The sequence below is a fragment of the Pleurodeles waltl genome, chromosome 9 (assembly GCF_031143425.1).
Source record: "Pleurodeles waltl isolate 20211129_DDA chromosome 9, aPleWal1.hap1.20221129, whole genome shotgun sequence".
NCBI lineage: Eukaryota > Metazoa > Chordata > Amphibia > Caudata > Salamandridae > Pleurodeles > Pleurodeles waltl.
The window spans coordinates 1,102,118,961-1,102,144,804 of NC_090448.1; the positions used below are offsets into that span (position 1 = coordinate 1,102,118,961).

General features: G+C 42.6%; 1 protein-coding gene across 2 annotated transcripts in view; it reads right to left on the reverse strand.

The window, feature by feature from the left end:
• Positions 1-2,334: 2,334 nt before the first annotated feature.
• Positions 2,335-25,844, reverse strand: part of EXD1 (exonuclease 3'-5' domain containing 1) — a 555,213-nt gene continuing 531,703 nt past the window's right edge. The window contains exon 13 of one of the 2 annotated variants that reach the window (XM_069208820.1): positions 2,335-3,364. In XM_069208820.1, the coding sequence (XP_069064921.1) occupies positions 3,077-3,364 (288 nt within the window). In that variant the 3' untranslated portion in view covers positions 2,335-3,076. The remainder of the gene's footprint in view (positions 3,365-25,844) is intronic. The other variant, XM_069208819.1, reaches the window with a different exon arrangement.

The following is a 25,844-nucleotide window of genomic DNA, read 5'->3' on the forward strand; positions in this document are numbered from 1 at the left end:
TTGTCAGGAGAAGAGGTAGCGGATGTAGAAGTGGCGCGAGATTTGTGGGGATGCCAGGATCACCACTGAATCAAGTGGAGGGTCGAAGCACAGAAACAAAGGGTCTTATTCCGGAGGACGATACTTTAATAGGCTGGAAGGAGCAGACTGACGTGGCTGGTGTAAGGAAAACTTCCATGGTGGGTTCTAGAAGACCCGGCACCAGAGGAAGTAAAGGTCTTGAGGCCATACGTTGTTGCAGTGTTTAAAAAAAGACTTAATTAGCTGGTGTTGGGACAACCATAGGAATGTTTAGTTTTGCTGCGCCTCGAACTAGAACTTCCTGAAAGTGTTAACGTTGTCCACTGGTGAAGTACGAGGTTGAGGCGAGTCAGACAGAGTGGGTGAATAGTCTCTGGTAGACGACGAGGAGTCTCCGTGGTATCATCGGAAAGAATGTGACCTTGATTTTTGTCGCAATCTGTGACGTGATAGTCTTGATCTTGTTGTAGAACGGCCAGATGTATGATGGCTAGGATGTGAATGGTGGCACGATCTTGAGCGCAGTCTAGAAGCTGGAGTGGTGTTCAGTACTTGAGGCACGGGAAGTGGTGTAGGTGCCGGGAGCACCAGAGAAGCTGGCAATTAGGTAGGCAGACCTTGAGGTAGAGGATGTGGTGGAAGAGTTGCAGCCAGAGGATGAGAGGTGGTAGGAGGGGGAGAAGGAGATGAAGGAAGGAGAAGCAGCGAAGAAGAAATATCTCTGGAACGCTCCGATGAGGAATAGATCCTTCTCCTTTTAGACGTTTTCTGTGTCCTTGACGTACCGACGTCAACCTAGACCTCAACGACTGACTGTGACGGCAACGTTTCCTTCACCTTGACCTCGAGTCCACCGATGTCGGCATACTCCTCGATGTCGTGCGTCGAGCATCCGTAGTCCTCGATGTCATGCGGTCTATCGATGTTGTGTGGCCTCTTGACGTCGTGTGGTCTCTCAACATCGTGCAACGATGTTTGTGTGACGTTGAGCCAGACTTTGACGGCGAATATCTTGGCGCCTTACCTCCTCTCAATGTCGATTTCCTCGACGTCAACCGAAAGTGTTTTCTCCCAGAAAAACATCTCTCAGACCTTCCATGTCCACTGGAGGCTGAGTGAAGAGTTCTGGTGGAAGAATGACCTTCCCCTCGCTCAGAGGTCCCACTGGCTTCTTGCTCGTGTCACCTCTCTGCTTTCCCTTGAAGGTGAATCTTCTCCCTGTCACGCAGGGTAGGTCTGGAAAATGACCTGCCGATATTACACGAAGCAGGAAGGTGGTAGGCAGATAATATGGACATCATGAGAGTCTGTTTTGGCCTTTTTTCTGCCACAACGTGGGCATTTGTCAAAAAGGGAAGGCATTTTCCAGGAAAAAATACCTTAAATTCTGTCAGAAAAAGACACCATTCAAGAAAAGACGACGATTGAAACAGCTGTCACTGAGATTTTCACTCAATGTTTGTGGAAAAAAAACTAAAAAGGTAGAGCTCAATGCTCCAGGGTCCTGTAAGCAGGAGCCGGAAAAATAACTGAGGTAACTGCCTCACTCTAGGCAGGATGGGATACTGGAGGTCTGGCTGTTCTTAAAGATACAGTACCCTTTTTCGTCATTTATAATGGCAGCCTATGGGCTACACTGCCCTGCACTCCTTCATCCTTACTCTGCATTACAAAAAGGTTTTTGAAGGATTTTTTCTGCGAAAATGTTCAACTCTTTCATGCATTTGAACGCATGTGCCTTAGCATACTGCCCTTTTTTAAAGCAGACAAGATGAAGAATTTCAGACTCTGGAGCCTTTCCTTTAGGCTGCATATTGATATTCTTAAGTGACTTTGCATCCCTTCCTGAAGTAAGGCGAACATCAACACTTGAGAAGATATTTTGAAAAAGTGCTCCGGGGTCCCCGCAGGCAGAACTATTCAACGCTTATGACTATACATGGAAATCCCCTACAAGAGAAGTAACATTTTCCCTTCACACTTGATGTGGCCTCAAAAACAAATTGACCAAATCTAATAATTATGAATGGGATATTTCTGGTGCACAATTTGTTTATTTCAGATTTTTAGTGATAGTGATTTGTAGTCTGGTTTTGCTTGGCATATGCAGTATGTTGACATGCATAGGTAAAATAGTACATTTTTTCTAAGGGGTGTTTGTGTATGATTACTTGAGAAGTTGCCTGATCTGTCAGGCATGCCGGGACAGACCTCTTCCATACACCCATACAAAGACACCAAAGATGTATCACAGCCTTCAGGTTAAGGTGAAAAATTAATCACTGCAACTGGTGTAAACATACTGGTATCCCAAAAGCCACCAAAACATCACAACTGACTGAGTTATCAGGCGTCAAATGAAAACAGAATCAACTGGAAAGGTCTTTAATGCGTGGCCTATACCAGTATCAAAGGGTACATTCCCAGTGCTCAATACCCCACAGCCAGGATGCCTCTGCAATGATTAGTAGAACCGACCCTTGGGATACAGAATTTGAAATGTAATTATAAAGTACGCAAGCCAGGACTCCAGCTGGGTAGTCTACAATTTACAGTGATGTTCATGAAAACATCTGCAATGCAGCTTTTTCTGAGTAGAGTGCATTCCAAAATAAATTTTTGTATGATTTTTAAACAATCACATTGCATGCCAAGTGGCAACAGGTTTTTTGCTCTGCTAAAAAAAGAAGAAAAAAAAAAAACATAGGTGCAAAATGCTCTAAAGGATTTCCTGTGGAAATCAGTTTTATTGTGGCCATACATGTGCCCAGATTCTAAACAGGACTTGCTCTGTGTAAAGGTTTTCCTGGACGGTTTGTGAAACCCACAAAATTGGAGATGTACACGCAGGTAAAGTGTAGTCTTGCGAATGCTTAAATTTGTAATTCTAGATTTTTGTTTTGTGAACTCCCCCACCCCCCCCCGTGATTTAAATCCAACATGATTCCCCAAAACGAAAAAACTAGCAATAGAGTTACAAAGTGAAGTAAATACATGTGAGCACTTTAGGAATGCTGGGGTAGTATTTTGTACGCATACGTATGTTTTGGTTACTTTATCCAATGTTATCAGAATAATTTTCTAGAACTGGACATGGGGGTAGAGGAAGGGACTCTGATATTGTAAACGTATTTTCACAACAGTCACTATTTTGTCTGTTCTCACAAGACCTGTGTGCATAACCTTTACTCTTCTGGTTATCTGTTTTCTGCATTCTGCTCTTTTTTGGCCTGGTCAGTAGACCCTCAGCATTTATCTGGAACTCCTCTGAGGCTTTCTCTCTGCGAAGCTTCTGCCAGACACTCAACTGGCGCAGCTGTTCCGGAAGCCTCATGCAAGAGAACTGTGGAAAGAAAATTAATAATGACTAAAAGGAAGCTTCATGTGACATATGTAGTCAAGCGAAAGCCTGGATTGTAAGATTACCGTTTTTGGTTCGGCTCTTTCTTTACATCCCTCTTTACCCCAATTGCCAATGAGAGCACCTGGATGTTCAAGACTATACATTAACTAAAAAGTATCACACAGGTCAATATTTATCTGATCTGAAAGTACTAGTAATAGTTGTAATTACAAGGACGGAGATTATTCTATAAACAACACATTCCTATGCACATTATGAATAGAGCATAACAATCAGGTGTAAAGTATGACTAGGCAAGTAATGCCATTTTGTAATGAGCCTGCTGTTCCCTTCCCACCTAATTCTTTGCTACTCTATCGGAAAAGAGATACATTTTACTTTAAGTCACTCTTATTAAGTTATTGTTGTAGGTAAATTCTTCTCCAAATATATGTTATTTCCATTTTATTTTTCACTTTTTCAGATAAAAAGGAGTTTGGTTCTGCAAGGCTCTGTTTAACAAGGTTTTGAGTTTGAATAGAATAATAGCTGTTTTTACATGGTTTTAAGTCACCGGTAACACTAGCTCTCTAAGACAGAAATTATTCTCATTCAAACTTTTAGAAAACAATTCCTGTATGTTGGCATCATCTTCAACTAATCCAAGCTGTAAAACAGACCGCCCAAAGAGAAGAAAAATAATGTTTCTAAACATAATATTTACACTTCTTGGGAGGTAATCTCAGAATGGAATAGCCAAATGCAACTTCTCCCACTAATTTTTTACAAGGTAGACACCTGACCCTTTCCACCCTCAAAAGGATACTGTGGAAACTTTCCCATGAAGTACTAATGTTCATCTGTAACATTAACTTCTCGAAATTTGAACCTTGTTTCCATCAACAAATCCAACTACAAAGCAGATTGGGACACCAGAATCAGGGACTTTTTTGAATCATAGACAAATAAGTTTTAACAAGGGACCCAACATCAGAGTACATCTTCAGAATAACACACACAATAAGCTGTCCCTGGTATTAAAATCCCTAATATGAACTATTGTGCTGTCTGATATAAAAGTAATTCTCATTAAAGACATGATTTACAAAATCCTGATTAAAGTAGTTTTTCAGTGTCACGGAGCACGGTAACAAAATCAGAGATCAACAAAATGCTGCCTTGAATGTTCCAAATACTGTGTTTACAAATATTACACTCTAACACTGGAAAGCACTTTGTTACAAAATGGGTCATTAATTGTGTGGCCTGCACAAGTAATGGACCTGCATTTGTCCTCCACTGGGAACAAAACGCCCTATTGTAGCACTTGACTCTCATAGGATAGCGTTGCAGAGCAGTCGAAGGCTTACTCAAGGGAGGTGGTTGGGCTAATACTCCCCAGTCACAAGTATGCAATAATATTATTCAAACAACTGTCCCTTCTGTGCTTTTTCTTTTGTAAAAGGAAAGAGTACATTTATTACACACATTACTCAATACTATGCAATTTAAAAGTAAATACAAGCTAATGGAAATACTTCTGGTGACATTGCGTAATAATTCTTGTCTCTCCAAAAGGGAGATTTTGATCAACAAAGCCACTTCTAAAACATTCACTTGTATTCAAATGCAGTATTTGAGTATAACTTAGAGTGACGGCACGTAATACTTGCAATAAAGCATATCCAACTTGATCACGATTGCCTGTCAGTCTCATTAATTAAATAAAACATTTGCAAGAATCATAAATAGGCATTTTGGAATGATCTGTGCTATTAAGATTACTCTCAGCATCAAATATACAGTTTAATCCCAGGCCCTGAAGGGCATCTAATTTATAATTACATCCCTATGCAATTATAGGCTTTAGCCCCTATAGGGTGCTAGCAATAACCACTTTTAAGAACACTCGGCATTAAACAGTGCACTTTAAACATAGTCCCCAAAGGATGTCACTTTTGTAAATACACGTGTAATTACCAACTTTCAACCCTAGAGGGTCTGTTAACCGGACTCCTCATACTGTACAATTTCAGGCCGTTACTGGTTGCAGCCATAATCTTCAACCCCAGAGGGCAAAGCCTTCCCCCCACTGTAAATCAAAAGCTCCAGCGAAGAGGAAAGCTTACTGAACACTTGAATCCCTTGAGGGATAATCTTGGTTATCTTTCCAGAATCCCACCTAACTTAGAGTGGGGTCTTGGGCACTGTCTTTGCATGGGTGGGTTGGGGGTTAGGGGGGTCAAGCAGAGTAAAACAAATATTGTTGTCAGCTAAAACATTTTCAGCAATAACATAAATAAGAAATTAGCACATACTTGGACACATTAGAAAAGGCCTAAGGAGAAATGCAAAATGGGCAGTTCATTTTCCAGATTAAATGCATGTGTCCTATATGCAAATTATGTAGACCACTTGCTAGGCATTTCCCTAGTGCAATATGGGGAATGTGTGTCACGCTAGCTGGAGCACTCGTGGTCAGCTATCCTGGTTTAACACTTATAAAAAAGGAAAAATTTAAATAGTGAGCTCTACTTACAATTTCTAAGGAGCCGAGCAGTGAGTTAGAGTCCCGTGCTGCGGCCAGGTCATACCGGCTTCGTGGAGTAAAATCATGTTTAATCCTTTGTTGCTCCAGTGTGCATTGCAGCTAATTTCTTATCAACCTTCGCGAGGTATTTCACAAAGCCACAGTTCCGCTGTAAATCTGCTGGCATAAAACAGGTCAGTACCACCCGCCTTAATGTTCGTAAACTCCACTCGTTAAAAAGTGGCCGTAATATCACACCCCTCTTGGCCATTAATTCCTTACAAATGCACACTAGCTGCACCATGTCTTCTTTCTTCTTCCTGCACAGCCAGCATTCTGTAGTGGCAAGAAGCGCTTCCATGGCAGTTGTTGTCTGAGCGATGGTAATATGTGCAATCGTTACTTCAAAAACCATTCTTTTCTTGACTGCAATATCCCATATGGAAGTAAGATTGGGCTGCTGCTTTTTTGTAGCTATGCAGCACCATCCACCCATGGGCGCACCCTGCCAGAGCAGCCTTATCCTCAATTAATGGTATTGGTTTTATAGTTTTAATGACTAGTTTCTTGAGGCTGATGTGGGTTGCAGGCGACTCCCAAAGGGCCTATAACCAAGATGCCCTAAAGATTCCATCAGGTAGATCTTGGCAGGAGAATTACCCTTGATTATCAGTTCCTGCCATAGATAGGAATTCAATCTGTTCGGTTTGGGGTTGTTGATTTTGTGCCAGCATTTCATATATACGCCCGCCTTGCATGAGATTGTTTCTGGAGACCAAACTCAAGCCAGATTTGGGCAGGTGAAGTGTATTTGGGGAGTCCCAGAATCATTCTGTACTGTCTGATCATGATCCCATCCAATATAGCTGCATCTTTTCCACATAATGCCTCATTCTCATAGGTTATGGTTGGGATCAGTTTTGCTTGTATTACAAAAGCAGAGGTGCTAAAGTTGGGCCAGCCTTTCTTCTTTAGATTTTTCAGTGCCAGGGCAAGGGCATTCCTTTCCGCTGTAGGACTTCTTTCTACTGCTTGAAAGATCCCTTTTTGTCTATTGTAATACCTAGGTATTTGTACTCCAGTGCCGACTCCAAGTGTCGATTTGCAATGTGCCAAATTGGAACATTCCTTTTTGCACTGTTCATGGACATAGTTTTAGATTTTTTTAAACTGATCATTAACCCATTTTCCAAGTATGATTGGGTGGCATCAATGAGATGCCGCAGACCAACTGGTGTGCGGCTTATAAGCACCAAGTCATCTGCAACAAAGAGGTTGGAGCGGGCAATGCCACTCAGCTTGGAAGCATGAAAGTTACAGCTGTTCAATTTTGGTGTTAGGTCAGCTAGAAACAGATTGAACAGCATAGGAGAGAGTACCCAACCTTGCTTCCGTCCTTTCGTTGTTGGAATTCTTCTTGAAAAGATGCAACCCTGACCCTAACTGCACCTGGACCCAAGCGTCTGTGTGTAGCAATATCAGGAGTTTCAGGTCAGATGGAATGTTCACAGTAGCTAATTTTCATCATAATTTCCCTTGATCGCCATGGTCAAAAGCAGCCCTGAAGATGATGAAGCAAAGATAGAAAGGTGTCTTTGCACCTATAGCCCCATCGATTAATAGGGAGAGTGCTGTGATGTTAGACCATGGGTCTCCAACCTTTTCTGCAGCGAGAGCTACTTCTGATCATTGAAAATCATTATGAGCTACTGAAAGCTAAACAACTTGCGCACTGTTACCAGACACCCCCATGGCCAGCTTCATTGACTAAGACAAATGTTCAAAGAGCCAGATTCGATGGGTTGATCAAAGAAATTTTACTAGGGGCACTAAGACAGGGCTACCATGTGTGTCAGTGAGAGTGTGGACTTTGAGGATGAGAGAACATGTGTGCATATGAATGAGATATATGTGTATGGGTGACTGAGAGCCTGTTCCATATGTACTTGTGGCACAGGACATGCCTTTGGCCATATGCAACACCGTTACATGTATAACACAAACATATGACAATTTTTTTAAATATGAAAAATGTAAAGTGCAAATATGTCCATAGTGTAGAAAAATGTTCTCATTTAAATTTCTCTCATTTAAAAAACGACTATTTTTCAGTTGTAATATGGCACAGTTTTCTATTGGCCATTTGGAGAAAAAGGCCTGGTGTTTGTAAATGCAAAACTTTGAAAAACATTTAGAAAAATTAAAACAAAATAATTTAGTAACTTTTCATTTTCATTTTCTACGATTTAAAAGCATTGCGATACAGCACTTTGTTCACACCTCCAATACTGAGTTGACAAGAACTTTTATATAAGAGTTAAATAACTCAGTGCTTCAGTTCTTCACCTCTGTCCCCGGGTCATAAATCTGACTCCAGCACTGCTACCTGCAGCTTGATAATAGTAATGTGAAATAAACACAGCATTGTTACATCACATCAACTGAAACCTGCCAAAATAAAGACTCAAGTTGCTCTGACCAGTAACTAGCGTCCTGTTTGAACAACTCGGGCGAACTCCCATTGGGATCCAGAGCCCCATCTAGTCTCCCTTTTGAAATCTGTCTCTGTATTGCTTGATTGGTGACTACAAAGGGCTCCAAAGTCTGCTGCGGGAGTACATTGTAGGCGCATCCTCCCATTACTGCTAATTTTGTGGCTATATTGCTGGGCTCATCCAGTGAAGATGTTCTGGGTGCGCCAACTTCAGTTTGACTTCCTTCAGGACAATTGAAATGAGTGTGCAGAAACTCTGCCCAGGTCTCTTCAGTCAAACGGGAGCCAATTCCACAATGAGTGGTAGGCGATGTTATATTTACAGTGCACCAAAACTGTGCATGGTCATCGTTCTTTATGTCACAAAAGAGTTTGGGCCAAAATAAATCGACCCCTCCTTTTTTAAAGAACAGGCTAGCTTTTTAATGCAGCTTTATTTGGTCTCAGCTATTGCTACAGAGTGTCATCGCCTGGTCTCCAGCAGAGAGTTTCCTAAGGCAGGAGTTGATGTTCTTCTTAAGCATCTTTTTTATTTTGCTTTAATTGTGCACTCGTCGGTTGACCCTGTTTTCCTCCTTGCCTGATTCCATTTTCCCACAACGTTACTGTTGTGCTTGTATCCTTTAACTCTTTTGTGAAAGATTCCCATGCAATTAAAGGAATAGCAATTGCATCGTGTGTGTTTTACAGTACGCTTTTAGTGTTCAATAAGAGTTGTTCCATTGAAGCAGTGTTGCATCTAATCCTTTTATTCTTCATGATATACACTGAATAATGCGCTTCGTCGGATAACCGAGATGAATGATTCATTTTAAGTGTGATTACTTGTGGGAGGTAGTCACTAGATTATTCCTCAGCCACTTTATATGCTAAGACTGTATGGTAGAGTTGAAGAGTAAGGAAGGTGTAGTCCAATGTTGACGAGACTGTTGAGTGAAAAGTTGCTGCCGGCAGGATGTCTTCCACAAAGCGGCAATTTAGCGCTCTAAAGGAGAGGTGCTCTAGCTCTCTCAACAGGTGTTTGGCAGTTTTAGTTTTAGTCTGTCTGCCCATTAGATTCCCGTCCTGCAGAGGGATGCCCTAGTACAAAGACTGAGCGGTTACAAGCTTGTCCCCTGCAGGAAAGCCAAGTGTAAGTTGATGTCCTCGGACAGAAAAAAGTTGGAAGTTTGTTCTTCTGCCAGGAGCCTTTTTGTTTCACTAATCAGTATCTCTGAACCCTTTATCTGACCTGGGTGCAAATAAACATTTACAATCAGAATTTCTAGGACCTTTCCCTCGCAGCAGGCCCTTATTCTCACAGCTTTAGCTTCTATGTTTGCAGTGGACTTTACCTGCAGTTCTTTGGCCACACTGAAACTTGCTGTTGAGATGCAAAATGATATACCTCCCTTAGGTTGTCTGAATCTAGCTCCTTTGCATGCCCGGACAAGGTAACCCCCAAAGCCCTCTATATCAAATGAGTCATCAAGCCATGTTTCAAACGATTGTAAAAATTGTAACACATGAGGGTCAGTTATTTTATTTCCCAAGCTGTTAATATTCCAAAAGCATATATGTAATCTGGCTGAGTTAGCTTGTGGTTCCTTACCAGTGTGTCAGTTACCCGAGCCATTTATTGTACATGAAATCCAGGACCAGTTCTGAGTCATTGCATCTTGTACATGCCTTTTTGTATTGTTTTGTTGATTTTGCCTAATCTCAACTGCAGGGAGGTACTTCTTGCCCTTTCGGTTATTAAAAAAGTTTTTGTGGGTGTTTGCTGTCTGAGCTTGGATTGATTCAAGGCTAAGATAGGGGGGATATCCAGGTGTCTGTTGCAATGACAGAGCGATGCCCCAGTTCTTAAAAAGTGATTTTTTACTCCAAATCTTCCTGGGTGTCTCCACAGATGCCAATGAAGCCTTGGTGGGCTCTTTTCCAGATGAGCTACCACTTTGGATAAATTAAATTGTGAGCAGATCAGCTGATTTAAGGAGCTCTAAGCATCTGATAGCTGCAAGAAGGAGCAGGATGTACTCCCTGTTTAGTATGTCGTGCCTCCCTTGTGATTCATATTCTGGGTGAAATAGTATGATGCTTGCGCCCAGATCGCCCGTTGAAGGGGGTGAGTGACTGCCGAGTTCGCCACCTAAGGACTAAGTTTGGAAGTTTGTGCAGTCCTGTCGCAGATTTCCCTATTTGCGATTTTGAGTGGAGCTATGATCTGTTTGTCTGACCTTCTGTCTTTTGGTCGGGTGATTCCCTAGATCCCTTTGACCATTGGGGTGCCAAGGTCCGTGGCAGTGCCAGGCTGTGTAATTGTTGTTCTGGCCCATCCTAGTACTTGAGTATCTGCATGTGTGCATCCAACTTGAGAAAGGCTCTGTGCACTCGTTAAGTGGGACCCTGGATTTTTTTTAGTGCGGCTTCAAGCAGCATTTCGAACGGTGAAACTTCTGAGTCAGCTACAAGAGACCCTTAATTGACAGATGGGCTGAATGGATTCGCATGTCCATGAAATTGGTCGTCACTTGTGGGGTTCTCGATGCTCCCTCTCATCTGCCACTTGTGGTGGGCACCACCTTAGCTTCCGTTCTAATCCTGCTTATACTCGTTATTATATCTGCCCGATGTTCCCTTCTGGAAATGCTGGGGGTAATGTCTGCTATAAAATATGCTGTTATCTCCTCTTTCTGTTTCCACCTTTTCTCCTTTGCTTGTGGCGTGCTCGAGTTGTGTTGCTTTGTTCTACTGGAGGGGACTGTGACTTTTCAGGGGCAGATTCTTGCTCCATGTTAATCGGTTTGGTTGGCTCAGGGTCGCCTTCAGCTTGGTTATCTTCGGCCCCTGTCCATTCTGTTTCAAGCTGGCACGATTTGCTGACAATATGCCACAATTCTGAACAGAGGCATGGGTGCGAAAGGGTGGCGCAGTAGGTGAAGCTTGTAGATTCTTTCAGGCCTGTTAGTACGTCCCCCAGCATGGTGGGCAAAGTGGCCAGTTTTTCCACAACTGGACCACAGGAGCATCTGACTAGCGTCAGTTGGGTATCGGCCGTGCTCGTTTAATCAGGCTGTTCAGCTTGGTGAGTTTTTTTTTTTAAATCTAGGATCACTTCAGGCCCCCCTAAGGGGGCCCGCCGCCCAGTTTGAAGACCTCTGTGCTAAGGAGTTCAGAAGCGTTAAATGAATGTCTATTTTGCCAGACTAGTACTGTAGGGCATTTACTGAGAGTTGCATACTATTTAGGAGTCAAGTCCAGATGGTGTCTGTCTGCTTCTGCAATGGAGTTATTTCTGACTCTCTGTACTTAGATGGGTTTACGAATACAAGATCCTGCTAGTTCCTCCCATTGTTGGGTAGCCAAATATGAGATATAGTAAGTGTAGCCTTGAGGCTCTTCCGTTTGCTGATGGTTGCGGTTTAGAAGGGCTAGGTTGTAATCAGGGAAATCCATTTGGCTGATAATACAGTTACTGGTGCTTAACGGAAGGATGGGAGAGCCTGCCAATCGAGGGGTCACAGTTTCTTCGGACTAGGGGGCGGCCTGAGCTGTAAACTGGGGCTTAGGGCTGCCTGCAGAGCATGTCCAGGAGGAGCTGTGGTCAGGGGATAGCGATAGGGCTGTCAAGACCATTCTTTCCTGTCTGCTCTGCTAGCTGTTGTAACAAGAAGGCCCCAGGATTTCCAAACTTTTTCCCACTTTTATGTAAGAGTCTGGGCTGTTATGGATGTACTCCATCCTTACGCTCACCCCTTTGTGCGGATAGTGCTTTGCATTGGGAAGGCCTTGGTGTTCTCATTGACCCCCACTACAACTTCTGTCTGACTCCTTCATTCACTGTTCCAGGGAGGGCTGTAGTATAATCTGTAGTGTAGTTCATTGATCTGCCATCTGCTGTGCTTGCTTCCACTGCTGCCGTTACAAATTCTTCACTGCCTGGATCTGACATGGCCCCATTCTCTCTTGGGAAGGACGTTACTTCTGGCTGTAGTGGTGATGGTAGCCCTGTGATCCCCTCCTTGCTGGAGTACAGAGCTGACCCAGAATCCTTTAGGAACTGAAACTTTGTATACATATTTGGCTGACCTTTACAGGGCGCTACCTTGTGCATGCCCCTCTGTAGTGCTTGGACCTGCTTTCACTTGCGCCACAGGTAGCGGCTCTGATCCTGTGCAAAGACCACTAGGGGACTGCCGTCCTTCTGGGGCCTCTTGGCATTGGCATTCTGCTTGTCCCACCACCTTTTTTTTTTATTTTTTTTTTAACTACTATTGGTAGTACTTTGGCCTCTCACTTTTCCTGACTGCATGAAGAGATTTTGATTATGAATGAAGTGACTTGTCTGGCAATCTAGCAGTGGGAGTGGATTCTTAATTCTCTGAGTCTGTGTTTCCCACCCTCTAAGCTGCTGGAGGGGCGGTGTGACTCAGAACCAAAAGTACTTGGGAACTGTGCTTGGTGTGGATATAAGCAATCAAGGGAAAGTGGAGAGAGAGAGGTTCCTAGATGTTCCGAGCCTCACAAGGGCCCTGGCAACCTTCCTCAGTGACTGTTGCTTCAGAAAGCTATTGCTTGTTCCATGCCAATGGTTACATCTCCGTCGATGACTGAACACCTGAGCGCCGCATGTGCACCGCCTATCCCCCTCCACCCACACCTGGGCAGCAACTTGTATGCTGGAGGAGGGGGCACGACCATGCACTCTCAACACCTTGGCAGAGGTGGGAGGGGAAACTGCCCAGGACTTACTAATCCTCTTGGCTGCCTCTTAAGGCTTTTTGGTACCCTTTTCCTTTCAGGTGATGCAGGTGGAATGAGTAAGGCAGGTGTCGGTAAGGAAGAGGAGTGGTGGCACATAGGCACTAAGCAATGAGCAATGAGCAGTAAGGAGGTGATGACAGAATGAGGGCTCTCCCTCCCTCCTGTGACAAGTGCTAGAGCTGGTTGCGGTCACCGCTGCTAAATACCGCAGAGTATCACAGAGTGCCACCTTAATAGGCTGATCTAGCTTCACCGAGCCCTTGTACCCCTCCCCCAGCTGCCCCAAGCCAGAGCAGGAGCTAAGTCGAAGGCTGGGGATCTCAGAAGTAGGTAAGACGAAAAAAGGTGGCTATGATTTGAGATTCACACTCCCTATGTACAAAATATAAACATAGGGGAAGTAATATTTCAAAGTTGCAGAAGAGTACTTTAGGGTGCCATCCTGGTATCGCACCCAACCTCCTCAGGGGCAGTTGTACCTATTTGAAATCCAATCAGCACTGGAAGATAAATTGCTGAGTTACCAAGGCACACCAAATTAGTCCATAAAGTAATGAAGTCTGGTAAACAACGAATAAAAACCGTCTGTGTGATTTAGTGAAATCTGTTTATTCCGGGTATAATGGTTCCAAAGTACAACAACCGAGTAACAACTGACACCTGTTTCTTCATCAAGACTTTTTCAAGGCAGAAATCACATGAAGTAGTATTCAAAAATATGGCAATAATACTGCAATTATCACAGTGTCTGCGGTAGGCTGTCTGCCCAAAACCAAAGTTATATTTGAAATCTGTCACCAAAATGGCCATGATAAGCCGTGGAGGGTTAATGCCATGTGGCGTAAAAGGACAAGGGTAACTGGAAGGCTTTTGACTGCTGATGTATGTCTAAGAGGTGTGGAATACTTAAGCTTGTGGCAGTGAGGTTGAAGAATGGGTATGGTTGGTGTCCTGAGGTCTAGAAGCACGTATGTGATGAGCTATGACAGGGCAATGCCATGGTAGCCGAGTAGGGAAGGAAAAGAGGTAAGGGGAAAGGTCGAGTCTAGGATAAGGGAGGGGAAGAGAGGGAGAAAAGAGCCAGTAGAGCAATGCATAACAATAAAACTGTGATAAAATCAACAAATCCAAAAAAAAAAAAAAAAAAAAAAAAAGAAACTATCCACCCATCACCCAACTCTCGGAATGCGTTTAAGACGCATTCTCCACCCTTATTCTACACAGGACACACTGAGCCAGGTGCTGAGTGATTACCCAGCCCTGCAGACTAGTTGGCTGGAAATAAACCAAGAGGAGGGCCTTCTTTAGAAGGTATAGAAAATATGATGGTGCACAGTTAAAATATGTTGTGGTTCCTGACAAAGCTATATTTAGACATAGGGCCCTCAACATACGTTCCACTGTCACCTTCAGAACAATGATTTTTTTTTTAATCCCTGAAACCTCAATTCCACTCCTTTGAGGGAAAACACAATGGTGAGTACGCTCTTGCAGTCTAGTTATACATTGTTGTAACAGAGGAGAACATTCACCCCAATGTTTGACCTTCTGAAACTTATTTACACCAGATGCGCAGCTCAAGCTGTACTGTGATCCTACTCTCTACTCACAGCCCCATTCGGCCTTTACCAAGCTCTCAGTAACCGGCCGTCTGACATATATAGTTGATAATAGCAAATTTTCCTTACCACCAAAGGATCAATCTTGCTCCTAGAGATAACTGGGGAAGTTGAGCAACATTACAACATAACTTGGATCTCTATACAGCCACCAAGATGGCTGAACATAAAGGTAAAGTTTCCAAAGACATTAGAGATAACAAAGACTCGCTGAAATGACTCAGGCACCAACTTTGATATGATCCTTCAGAAACTCGACACACTACAAGTCTTGCCGTAAGAAACAAAAGCAAACACCTATGCCATGTATCAGGACCATCAAGCCTTACAGAATGACTTTCGGTCTATGGCGGGTAGAATCACTGAGGCTGAAACGACAATCAGCACGCATCTGAAAAGTTCAAAGTGGATGCCACCATCAAGATCAAAACCCTGATGAAAGGTCTCCGAATTGGAAGATCGAAATTGGAGAGGTAATATTTGCATATTCTAATTACCAGAAAAGGTAGAGAACAATGCTAACCCTTGAACTGAATTTTCCGGAGGCCTGGTTACCCCGCACCTTCGGTATCAAATTTGACAGACACTTTGAAATAGACTGTGCTCACCGATTACCAATTGGCAAAAGCTCCAAACTCAATGCCCAGATCCATGATCTTCTAACCAGGCACACATATGAGGAAAGTTCAACAGGTCTTACGTAACGATTCACAAGTATCATGCAGGAGTTTTCAAAAGACACTGTGATAATTAGGAAACGCTTTCTGGTCCCCGCCAGTCTCTTAAGGATCACAATATCCCAAATGGATTTGCAGGCCCCTCTAACTTCCTGATCCTCATACATAGGAAAACCTTGTTCTTTACAGATCCAACAGAACTTTAAAGATTCTTGGACCTCAATTATAAATTTGTGTTGATTTTCCTTGCAACATGTTCTTTGTTATTCCATTGTTTTGTTACTTCTCAATGCTTTGCACTTGTTCCTTTGACCAAGCCTGAGTGCTCGAAGCCATAGCTACCTGGGGTTGAGCTAAGATTTTGCAAACAAGCTTGATTGGGCCCAAGACTGGTTTATGAGTTTATTACACATTCTGTCAAGTCTAGGTCTTCTGGGTGACACTTAGAAAGTCCTCTTGGCTTGTAGCAATGGCAGCTTAGCACCAGAGGTAGCACCAGTCACTAGATTGTATAGAGAGCCTAGCCAGCTCCATAAAATAATCCAGAAAGGAGAAAATACTAGAGACGAGGATAAATCTTTTAGCTGACAAGGCCAAGCAGCAGGGTGAACAGCAGAAGAACAGCAATAGGAACTGGAGAGACTGTGGAGAGTACACAGAGTTCTGTGAGCGACTAAAGATTCGAGAACAATTGCAACACAACTGGACATAACAATGGACCTCCTTTTATATTGGACAAACAGGTTAGGACATCATCACGTTTAGTCGTCTTGGATTTGGAAAGATAATGTAACAAAAACAATACATTTGTAATGAACAGGAAGCTTGCAAAGGACGATATTTCACAGTCATCAGACTCCCAATATCAATTAATTGTAAAAACATTGCACGGAGCTTCATGCCAGAGCTCTCCTGCAAGTGTCATTGACCTGAAGCCAACTTGCAGAGACTGTCCTACAAGATCACACTGTGCGAAGATGCCATGGTATCCTGTGCTCGAGAGAGGTGATCTGCGACAGGCTGCAGAAGGAAGCTGCAGAGGCACAGTCCGCAAATGGTAAGTAAAAGGTAAGGAACTAATCATTACAACAGTAGGTCCTCTCAACAGTTTTCCTCATGTAATATCATCCCCAGCATCATAGCCCTCATTGTAAGAGTCAAATAACTGACAAGAAATATAAGCCTTTCCAGAAGGGAGTGCCACTCCAGAATCAGAAGGATGATAAAGGACTAGAAGATAATGGAGCACGAGGCCTCAGATTTAGTCTCTCCATATAGTACTAACTCGATTCTCATGATGCAGCGCTTCAATCCTATACATTCAAAACAAATGTTATCAAACACAGTGGGAACTATGATCCTATCAGATAAAAGATTGTTTATGTGTATTTCACACTCTGCCCACTTGTCTTTTTAGCACTGCAGGAAAACAAGGATGAAGTTGTTGAATGCCACAGGACATACTTGGTCTGAAAAAGGGATATCACTTATTATTAAAGATTTATACTTCTCACCTGGTCCCTCGTCATCTGCAGAACTTCAGCAAACCAAAACCTCATCTAATCTAGACTCTTACTCCTCCTTACAAATAAAAGTAAGGATATCTAAATTGGGCACACTGAGTGACCCAGAATTAGGCACTCTACTTTTGAAATGGCTAGCTGTTTGCCATATCGCCTTCAAAATCTACAAGTAACTGAACACTCATGTCATTAATCAATTTTTATCTCGGATCCCTTCTAACTGGAGTAAACAATTTGAAAAGATGAACAGGGACCCCTTTGATGAGAAGTCAGGGGTCAGTATAGTCTCCAGCTTTACAACACAAAATCATGCCCTCCCTTGCACAATCTAAACTTTTTATGATCCACTTAGCATACTGGTTCCCAAGTATACTAGCTATGGTCAGCTGAATTGACGGATCTATGCTGGAACTGTAAAGAAGAACCTGGGGAGTATGAAAACATTGTTCAGCTACAAATTATTACATCTCTACTAGATGAAAATTGCAGAGAGTCTTTTGATTGTTTTTAAGCAGCCTATTATTTTGTACTTTCACACTGTAATACTTGGGTCACTGGCCTCTGCACGACCCCCCCCTCTAGTAATCACGATGAACATGAATCTTCTGCCAACCATTTCAGCTAAGCAGATCCCAATGGACTGGAAATATGCCAACCATTCCTCTCACACATGGTGGGCATGGATTACTTAGCATACGCAGTGCACTTAGCTCTCAGGGGCCCAGTTTGGCCCCTAATATTTCAGCTAGAAATATATGGGGCCCATTGGTGAGATTTATTGCAGAGGCACCTGACTTATAATCTCCTTGACTCCATAGCATTCTCTTTACAGCAGAAGGTATATACTGATTTGAATAGAGTGTGGGCTCGTTGGTCATTGGCTAGAAAGCTTCCCCTTCCACACCTTCCCGATTTTCCCCAACTCTGCTTGTATCTCTACTGCTTTGTCTTTCCTCCTCTTGATCATGTTCTCTTTTCCCAGCCCTTTGTTTCTTCTAGGACTACTACATCAATGTACATGGATAATGCTATTCTAACTTCACTAACCTGTGTCAGATTATTAACAAACTACCAGCCATCAGTTCCTATATCTGTAATTTGCTACTTCCATATTATATCAGGTTACTTGTGTTTCACCTGTATAACGTGGTTACATACGATTCAATGCCACTCTACTTTTGTCGCCCTGTAACTAATGTCCAAGGAAAACTCATTGTTACTTATAGGAGTAGTTTCTAATACTTTCCTATATTTGTTTTCTGTGTTTGTGGTCTGTGGCTTCTTCCTTCTTATAACATCACAATAAAAATGTACTGAAATTAAAAAAAAAAAGACAGAGGGAGAGTTTTAAACCAGCATAGTTCTAGTAACCGTTAATTTGGAGGAATATAACAGGGATGTTTGTCCAATACCCTTCCTGAACATAAGAGACCCAAATATAAAAAATGTTCTTAAAACTTCTCAACTGTATCTGAACTGTATCTGAACTGGACATCCTGGAGTAAAAGGTTAAAGCAGAATGAAGGAGGGGGTAAACAAGAGGAAACGAAAGCAGTCAAACTACAATGCTGAAAGGACTCTGTGGTTCTGAGTGCAGGACAGAACAGGTAAGAGAGAGGTGGCATCAGGAAGGACGCTGAAGGTTGATAACCAGGTACAAGCCTTGTAACTGTCCTCAACATCAGCATCTCTTCTGGCAGAGGCCCCATGGAAGAGTTACCTTCACCAGATCTGACAGCAACTTCACAGAAGGTGGTGAGAGTGCGGGTGACTCAACTTTAGACATAGAATGCCTCTTGGGTGAGGAATACCCGTGCCTCCTCTGCTTCTTCTGCTTTTTTTGGATGTTCATCAAATACTTCAATGAAAGAGAGGACCTGAAAGGGAATCTACACCTGGAGCACAGTGGTTCTCAGGTAATCTCAGTCCATAAAATGGTTGGCCTCACGCTCTTTTATGGCCATGGGCTGCATCAAGTACACTTACTGTATGGCCTCGAGTGAACCCTCGAGTCAAAGCACCATAGTCAGACTTCACGAGTCCTGCTATTTCGGCAGGTTGACAAAAATTCCCTGAAGAAAACGCTGCCACGCAAAGAGAGTGACTGAAAGATAGGTGTTAAAGTATGTGAAAAAAGGGAACAGACTTCTTTGTGCCAGGTGTGCGCCATATGGTGGCAGTGACGTCACCATGGTGCCTCTTCAAGCACAGATAAGGAGCCAGTGCGCCCCCTATCGGTACAGGAGACATATGAAAGGTTTCCAAACCTAGTTTGATGTTTTGGGATATTCAAGAGGTGAGAAATCAGTAGGAAGAAGCATCTATCACAAAGATGGGGAGGTGGCCAGGCACAGTATAGAGTCAGTTGTGCAGATTAAGAGCTCATCAGTCGGAAACCACTATTTGATATAAATCCTAACAAAAGTTTCTGCAGTCCCAAAAGAACAGTGCAAGTTAGTCTGCAGTGAACTGTAGTTTGAGGACTGCAACATGTCTTGTGAATTGCTGTGGATCCCCTTCAGTCCGGGGTTGTTCACTTTGCTCAAAATTGCATTGGCAAGCTATAGGTGGAATGGCGGGGCTGAGGCATCAGATGCGGAAAGGAAATGAAACTGAGGATGAAGAAAGAGGGGAGCTCATCGGTAGCCCCAAAACAAGGCATCAGAGTCATCAGGAATGAGGAATGAATGGTGGGGAGTGCAAAGACACTGTCGTGAGCTGAGCCCAGGTGGTGAGAAATTTCTGCAGGCCTGTACTTGTTAACTACATGGTAAGCTGTGAATACCAGGGCAGATTAATCACCGCTACAGTTAAAAAGCGTGCAAACGCCTGAGCATATATCTAAACAAATTGGAGAAAGAAGAGTTCATTAAGACAAGCGTAAGGGTGGTATATTAAAGAGACTGAATTGAGGCGCGCTGTAATTTTAGGTACACGTCAAAATTACAAATCCAATACGGTGGAAAATACCAGAGCAAAAGTTAACAGAAAAAGCTTGGGTCAACTGTGCCTCAAGATCTTACCTTAGGAAATGTTTATCTTTAGAAACAAGGTGCACAGTGACACCGGGACAGGAGCAGATGCAAGCATGAATGGAAAATAAATACTGCTCCAAAGAGCCACACTAAAAGAAGATCCAACTGACAAATGTAAAGAGTAAACCTAAACTTGGTCAGTAGGAAAACCTGGCAAAAGATTACTTCAGCAAGGGGTGGAAAGCTCCACAAAGGTGCCATGTGGCTCAAGAAAACATAGGGCTATACCTAAGAGCATTCAAGGAGACACACCATATGAGTAGTGGGATTATCAGACAGGGAAGAGCGCAACAACACCTTCCGAGTGAAGTGACATGAGGAGGAGGTAGCACTGCATAGGTTGTCTAAGCACAAAACACTTAAGCAAGTACACACAGTACCAGTGAGAGAACATCCATAAGGATTGGCTAGTAGACTGGTAATTGCACATCAGCTTCAAAACAGAGACCAAGGAATAATCCCCCAAAAGACGCAAGACATCAGCCCACTCAAAATAGAATTGTGCTCATCTTTGCTATACAACAACAGTACAAATGCAATGAGCATGCGTTGTAGTGCCTATGAGAAGACTTTACTACCCCATGCAAGTCTGAAAATTATGTGCACAGATAAAGCCCTATCGTTTTTTTTTTTTTTAAACAAATCCTGAAGATGTTTTGCAATGGATTTATCAATGACACAGGAAAAGACAGGAACCTATTGACTTGAGAGGATGCTTAAACACCTCAAAGCTAATGTAGACAATAACTCTGAAAGGCACAGCTATATGGCAAATAAAACTATGCTACTGTAATAGAGAGGCTAAGGTGCCTCAATATCTGAGAAAATATGGAGCAAGAACATACAAAAGGCAATACAGGAGGCCAGGTACCGGTCTGGTTCATCCAATCGGAGTAAAGAGAAACATCAATAGAAGAACTGGAAAGTGGTACAAGAAAATATCCTGTGTAAAATGGAAGTCAATAATAGGAACTGTTGACTTACTATACACCTTAGTTTGTGGGAGACAGGAGAACATAAAATATGCAGACCGCGAGGGCTACCTAGCACCACTGAATCTGATAAAGCTGTGGCAAGAACAAAAGGAAGGTGATGGAAATGGCCTTCTACAGGGTAACACTTTTTGCCTTTCTCCTCCTACTTTTTGCTGGACTTTTGCTTGTTGGCTTTACAACTCTGACTTTGCCACTGCTAACCACAGTTAACATGCTTGTGCTCACTCCTTTAAACATGGTTTGATTGGAATATACCTGATTGGCATGCTTAATTTACCTGAAAGTCCATTGTGGAGTGTACCATTTACCCAGGGCCTGTAAGTTACCTTTAGGCAATACCTTGCTACCTTTGGGCCTGAATTACTTGTGCCACAAACTTAACTAGCACCTTAAAACCTGTCCAAGGCTTGCCACTGCAGCCTGAAAGCAATGTCCGATTGCCAAGTTGACTTGGCATTTAAAACTCTTTGCCAAGCCTTAAACTCTCCTTTTACTATATATACGTCACTCATTTTGGTCCAGCAACAATCGGTCACGGGAGAGCTCATTTGTAGACCACCTGGACCAGTGGAACCATTCAATAAATCACTAGAGATAGCATTAACTCACTTAGCAGTGAGATATGCCCATTTCCTGGTCCTAGGGGATCTAAATATAAATATGGGCAAAGTGGAAGACAGTGTGACAAGAGAGCCCAGAGGTACCCCTAGAGCTCAGCCAATCGATATTTAAACCTACATATCAGGCTGGGCACATACTAGACCAAGACTTCAACAAATCACTACTAGTGGAAGATACCATATCTATTTGATCACATTTGAATGGTAGGTTTCAACTAAAGCTGTGGGTTCCGATGCTGAGGGTGTAGCAACATATCCAGCATCTAATTAAATTCTACCACAGCAATTTAAGCCTTGGAAGCCAGCTCGCCTTCTTTGTCAGGTCAGCTAGAGAAGGATGAAGAGCTGCTGGACAATTGAATTAGATATGCCATCAATACTGCATCCCCTCCTCTCTCGTGCAGAACCAGCGGAAGTAGGACTTCCTGCCCCTGGTTTTCAGATAATCTTAAGGCGGAGGAAAAAAAGTTATAAGATTCTAGAAAGGCAGTGGAGGAGAGCATAATAGTGATGTGAAGGAAAGGTATAAATTAGCTCTCAAGAAATATCATGCAGATATCCGAGCAGTGAAAAAAAGCCTTCTGGGAAAATAAAATTGAGAACTCAAAGAATAAGCCTACAGAAATATTTGCTATCGTCAAAAATTTAACAGCGCCTTCGTCAATTGTTAGGACCCACCATACACCTCTAGAGTGGTGTGAACAACTAGTCACTGTTTTCCGGACGAAAATTCAGAATATTCAAATCAGTCTGTCCAATGGATCAAAGGAAGGTGCAGAAATAATGGACAAAGTGCAAGCTAAATGGACACACCAAGTCTCTACTACTCTATCTAATTTTGAGCCAGTAACTACGGAGAGCTCGCTGCAAGCACTATTTACCTTAAAATCTGTCTCTCCAGTAAATCCTGGTACGCCAAAATTATTTGCCGAGGGGGTGCTCATAATCATGCCTCCGATTAATAGGGTATGCAATATGTCTTTAATAACTGCAATAGTGCCCTCTTCCTTGAAACAAACAGATCTTGCCCCTACTGAAAAACCTTCAGCTGATCCTTTCAGCCCCTTCAACTTCAGGTCTATTTCTCTTCTTCTGGCCTTTTCTAAGATCTTGGAAAAACATGCGACTCATCAGCTGTCGGGATACTTGGATGCTAATAATCCTTTCTACCTAGCCAATCAGGTTTTAGGCATGGTTTTAGCACAGAGAGTGCGCTAGTGGAGGTGGCAGAATGGAAAATGTCACTTACCCAGTATACATCTGTTTGTGGCATGTTCCGCTGCAGATTCACATGCTATGCATAGTCTGCCATTTAGTGTCGGGCTCGGAGTGTTACTAGTTGTTTATCTTCGAAGAAGTGTTTTCGAGTCACGGGATCGAGTGACGACTCCTCGTCGGCTCCATTGCGCATGTGCCTCGACTCCATGTTAGATTTTTTTCACGCAGAGAGTAAGGTAGGAGTGATAGAGTATGAAGAAGAGGGATGTCCATGCAAATGGAATATATATATATATATATATATATATATATATATATATATATATATATATATATATACATATGTACAAGTGAATGTTAAACTTGAACGGCTATAGGCTCCTGGGGAGGTGGGAGGGTGCATGTGAATTTGCAGTGGAACATGCCACAAACAGATGTACACTGGGTAAGTGACATTTTCTGTTCGATGGCATGTGTAGCTGCAGATACACATGTTATGCATAGACTACAAAGCAGTTTTACCTCCCATAAAAGCGGTGGTTAGCCTGTGAGAGTTGAAGTTGTTTGAAATAGTGTTCTTAGTACAGCTTGACCTACTGTGGCTTGCTGTGTTGCTAACACATCTACACAGTAATGTTTGGTAAATGTATGCAGTGTTGACCAAGTGGCTGCTTTACAAATTTCGGTCATTGGTGTATTTCCTAAGAAAGCCACTGTAGCCCCTTTTTTTCCGTGTGGAATGTGCCTTAGGTGTAACTAAGAGCTGCCTTTTAGCTTTAAGGTAACATGTCTAGATGGATTTTACTATCCATCTTGCCAAACCTTGTTTTGAAATAGGGTTACCGGTATGTGGTTTTTGGAAGCCACAAAACTGTTTAGTTTTCCTAAATGATTTTGTTCTATGTAGTACATTAAGGCTCTTAATATCTAATGTATGCTGGGCTCTTTCTGCTACAGAGTCTGGCTGTGGGAAGAAGACTGGTAGTTCCACTGTTTGATTGATATGAAACAGTGATATAACTTTTGGGAGAAATTTTGGGTTCGTTCGAAGAACAACTTTATGTTTGTGTACTTGTATGAATGGTTCTTGAATTGTGAAAGCTTGGATTTCACTAACGCTTCTTAATGAAGTAATTGCGACTAGGAAGACAACTTTCCATGTTAGGTATTGAATCTGGCATGAGTGCATAGGTTCAAATGGTGGACCCATAAGTCGTGTGAGCACTATGTTTAGATTCCACAAAGGCATTGGAGGTTTTCTAGGTGGAATGATGCGTTCAAATCCTTCCATAAGGCTTTGATAACAGGCACTTTAAATAAAGAGCTGTGTTGTATATTTTGCAAGTACACAGAGATTGCAGTGAGATGTATTTTTATGGATGAAAAAGCTACGTTTAAGTTTTGCAAATTAAGCAAATAACATACAATGTCTTGTGTTGATGCTGAAAGAGGGGTAATTTGTTTAGATTGACAGTAACACACACATTTTTTCCATTTGTTTGCATAGCACTGCCTGATAGTGGGTTTTCTTGTTTGTTTAATTACTTCCATATATTCAGTTGGTAGTTGTAGATACCCAAACTCTGACTTCAGGAGCCAAATCGCTAGATTGAGTGTGTTGGGATTTAGATGCCTGATCTGTTGTTTGTTTTGTGTTAACAGATCTGGTCTGTTTGGGAGTTTGATATGTGGTACTACTGACAGGTCTAATAGTGTTGTGTACCAGGGTTGACGTGCCCAGGTTGGCGCTATGAGTATGAGTTTGAGCTTGTTTTGATGTAGTTTGTTGACTAGAAATGGAATGAGCGGGAGAGGGGGAAAGCATAAGCAAATATCCCTGACCAATTCATCCACAAAGCATTGCCCTTGGATAGGGGATGTGGGTACCTGGATGCGAAGTTTTGGCATTTCGCATTTTCGCTGGTGGCGAATAGATCTATGTCTGGTGTTCCCCAATGGTGGAAGTATAGCTGAAGCACTTGATGATGAATCTCCCACTTGTGTGTTTGTTGATGGTCTCGGCTGAGAACATCTGCCAATTGGTTGTGTATCCCTGGAATGTACTGTGCTACCAGGTGAATCTTGTTGTGGATTGTCCATTGCCAAATCTTTTGAACTAGGAGGGAGAGTTGGTATGAATGGGTCCCTCCTTGTTTGTTTAGGTAATACATTTTTGTCACGTTGTCTGTTTTGATAAGGATGTTCTTGTGAGTGAGAAGAGGCTGAAAAGCTTTGAGTGCTAGGAATACATCTAGCAATTCTAGGAGATTTATGAGTAACTGTTTGTGTTTGGTGTCCCATTGTCCCTGAATGTTGTGATTGTCGAGGTGCGCCCCCCAGCCAATCATTGATGCATCTCTTGTAAGTATGGTCTGAGGCACGGGGTCTTGAAATGGCCGCCCTTTGTTTAGGTTTGTGGAATTCCACCACTGAAGTGATATGCATGTTTGGCGGTCTATCAACACTAGATCTTGAATTTGACCCTGTGCCTGTGACCATTGCTGTGCAAGGCACTGTTGTAAAGGCCGCATGTTTAGTCTTGCATGTGGGACAATGGTGATACAGGATACCATCATGCCCAAAAGTTTCATGACAAATTGACAGTGTGCTGTTGTGCTGGCTGTATTTGTGGCAATATATTGTGAAATGCTTGTATTCTTTGTGGACTTGGGCTTACAAGCACTGTTTGCATATTTAGTGTGGCTCCTAAATACTGTTAAATTTTCACAGGTTGTAGGTGTGATTTTTGGTAGTTTCTGGAGAACCCTAGGTTGTGTGGGGTTTGTATTACACAGTGCGTATGTTTTTGACACTGTGTATGACTGTTGGATTTTATTAGCCAATCGTCGAGATATGGGAAGACATGAATGCGTTGCCTTCTTAAGTAGGCTGCAACTACCGCCAGGCATTTTGTGAATACTCTGGGAGCTGTTGTTATTCCGAAGGGTAACACTTTGAACTGATAATGCTTTCCTTGAATCTCAAACCAGAGATATTTTCTGTGCGCTGGATGGATGGATATG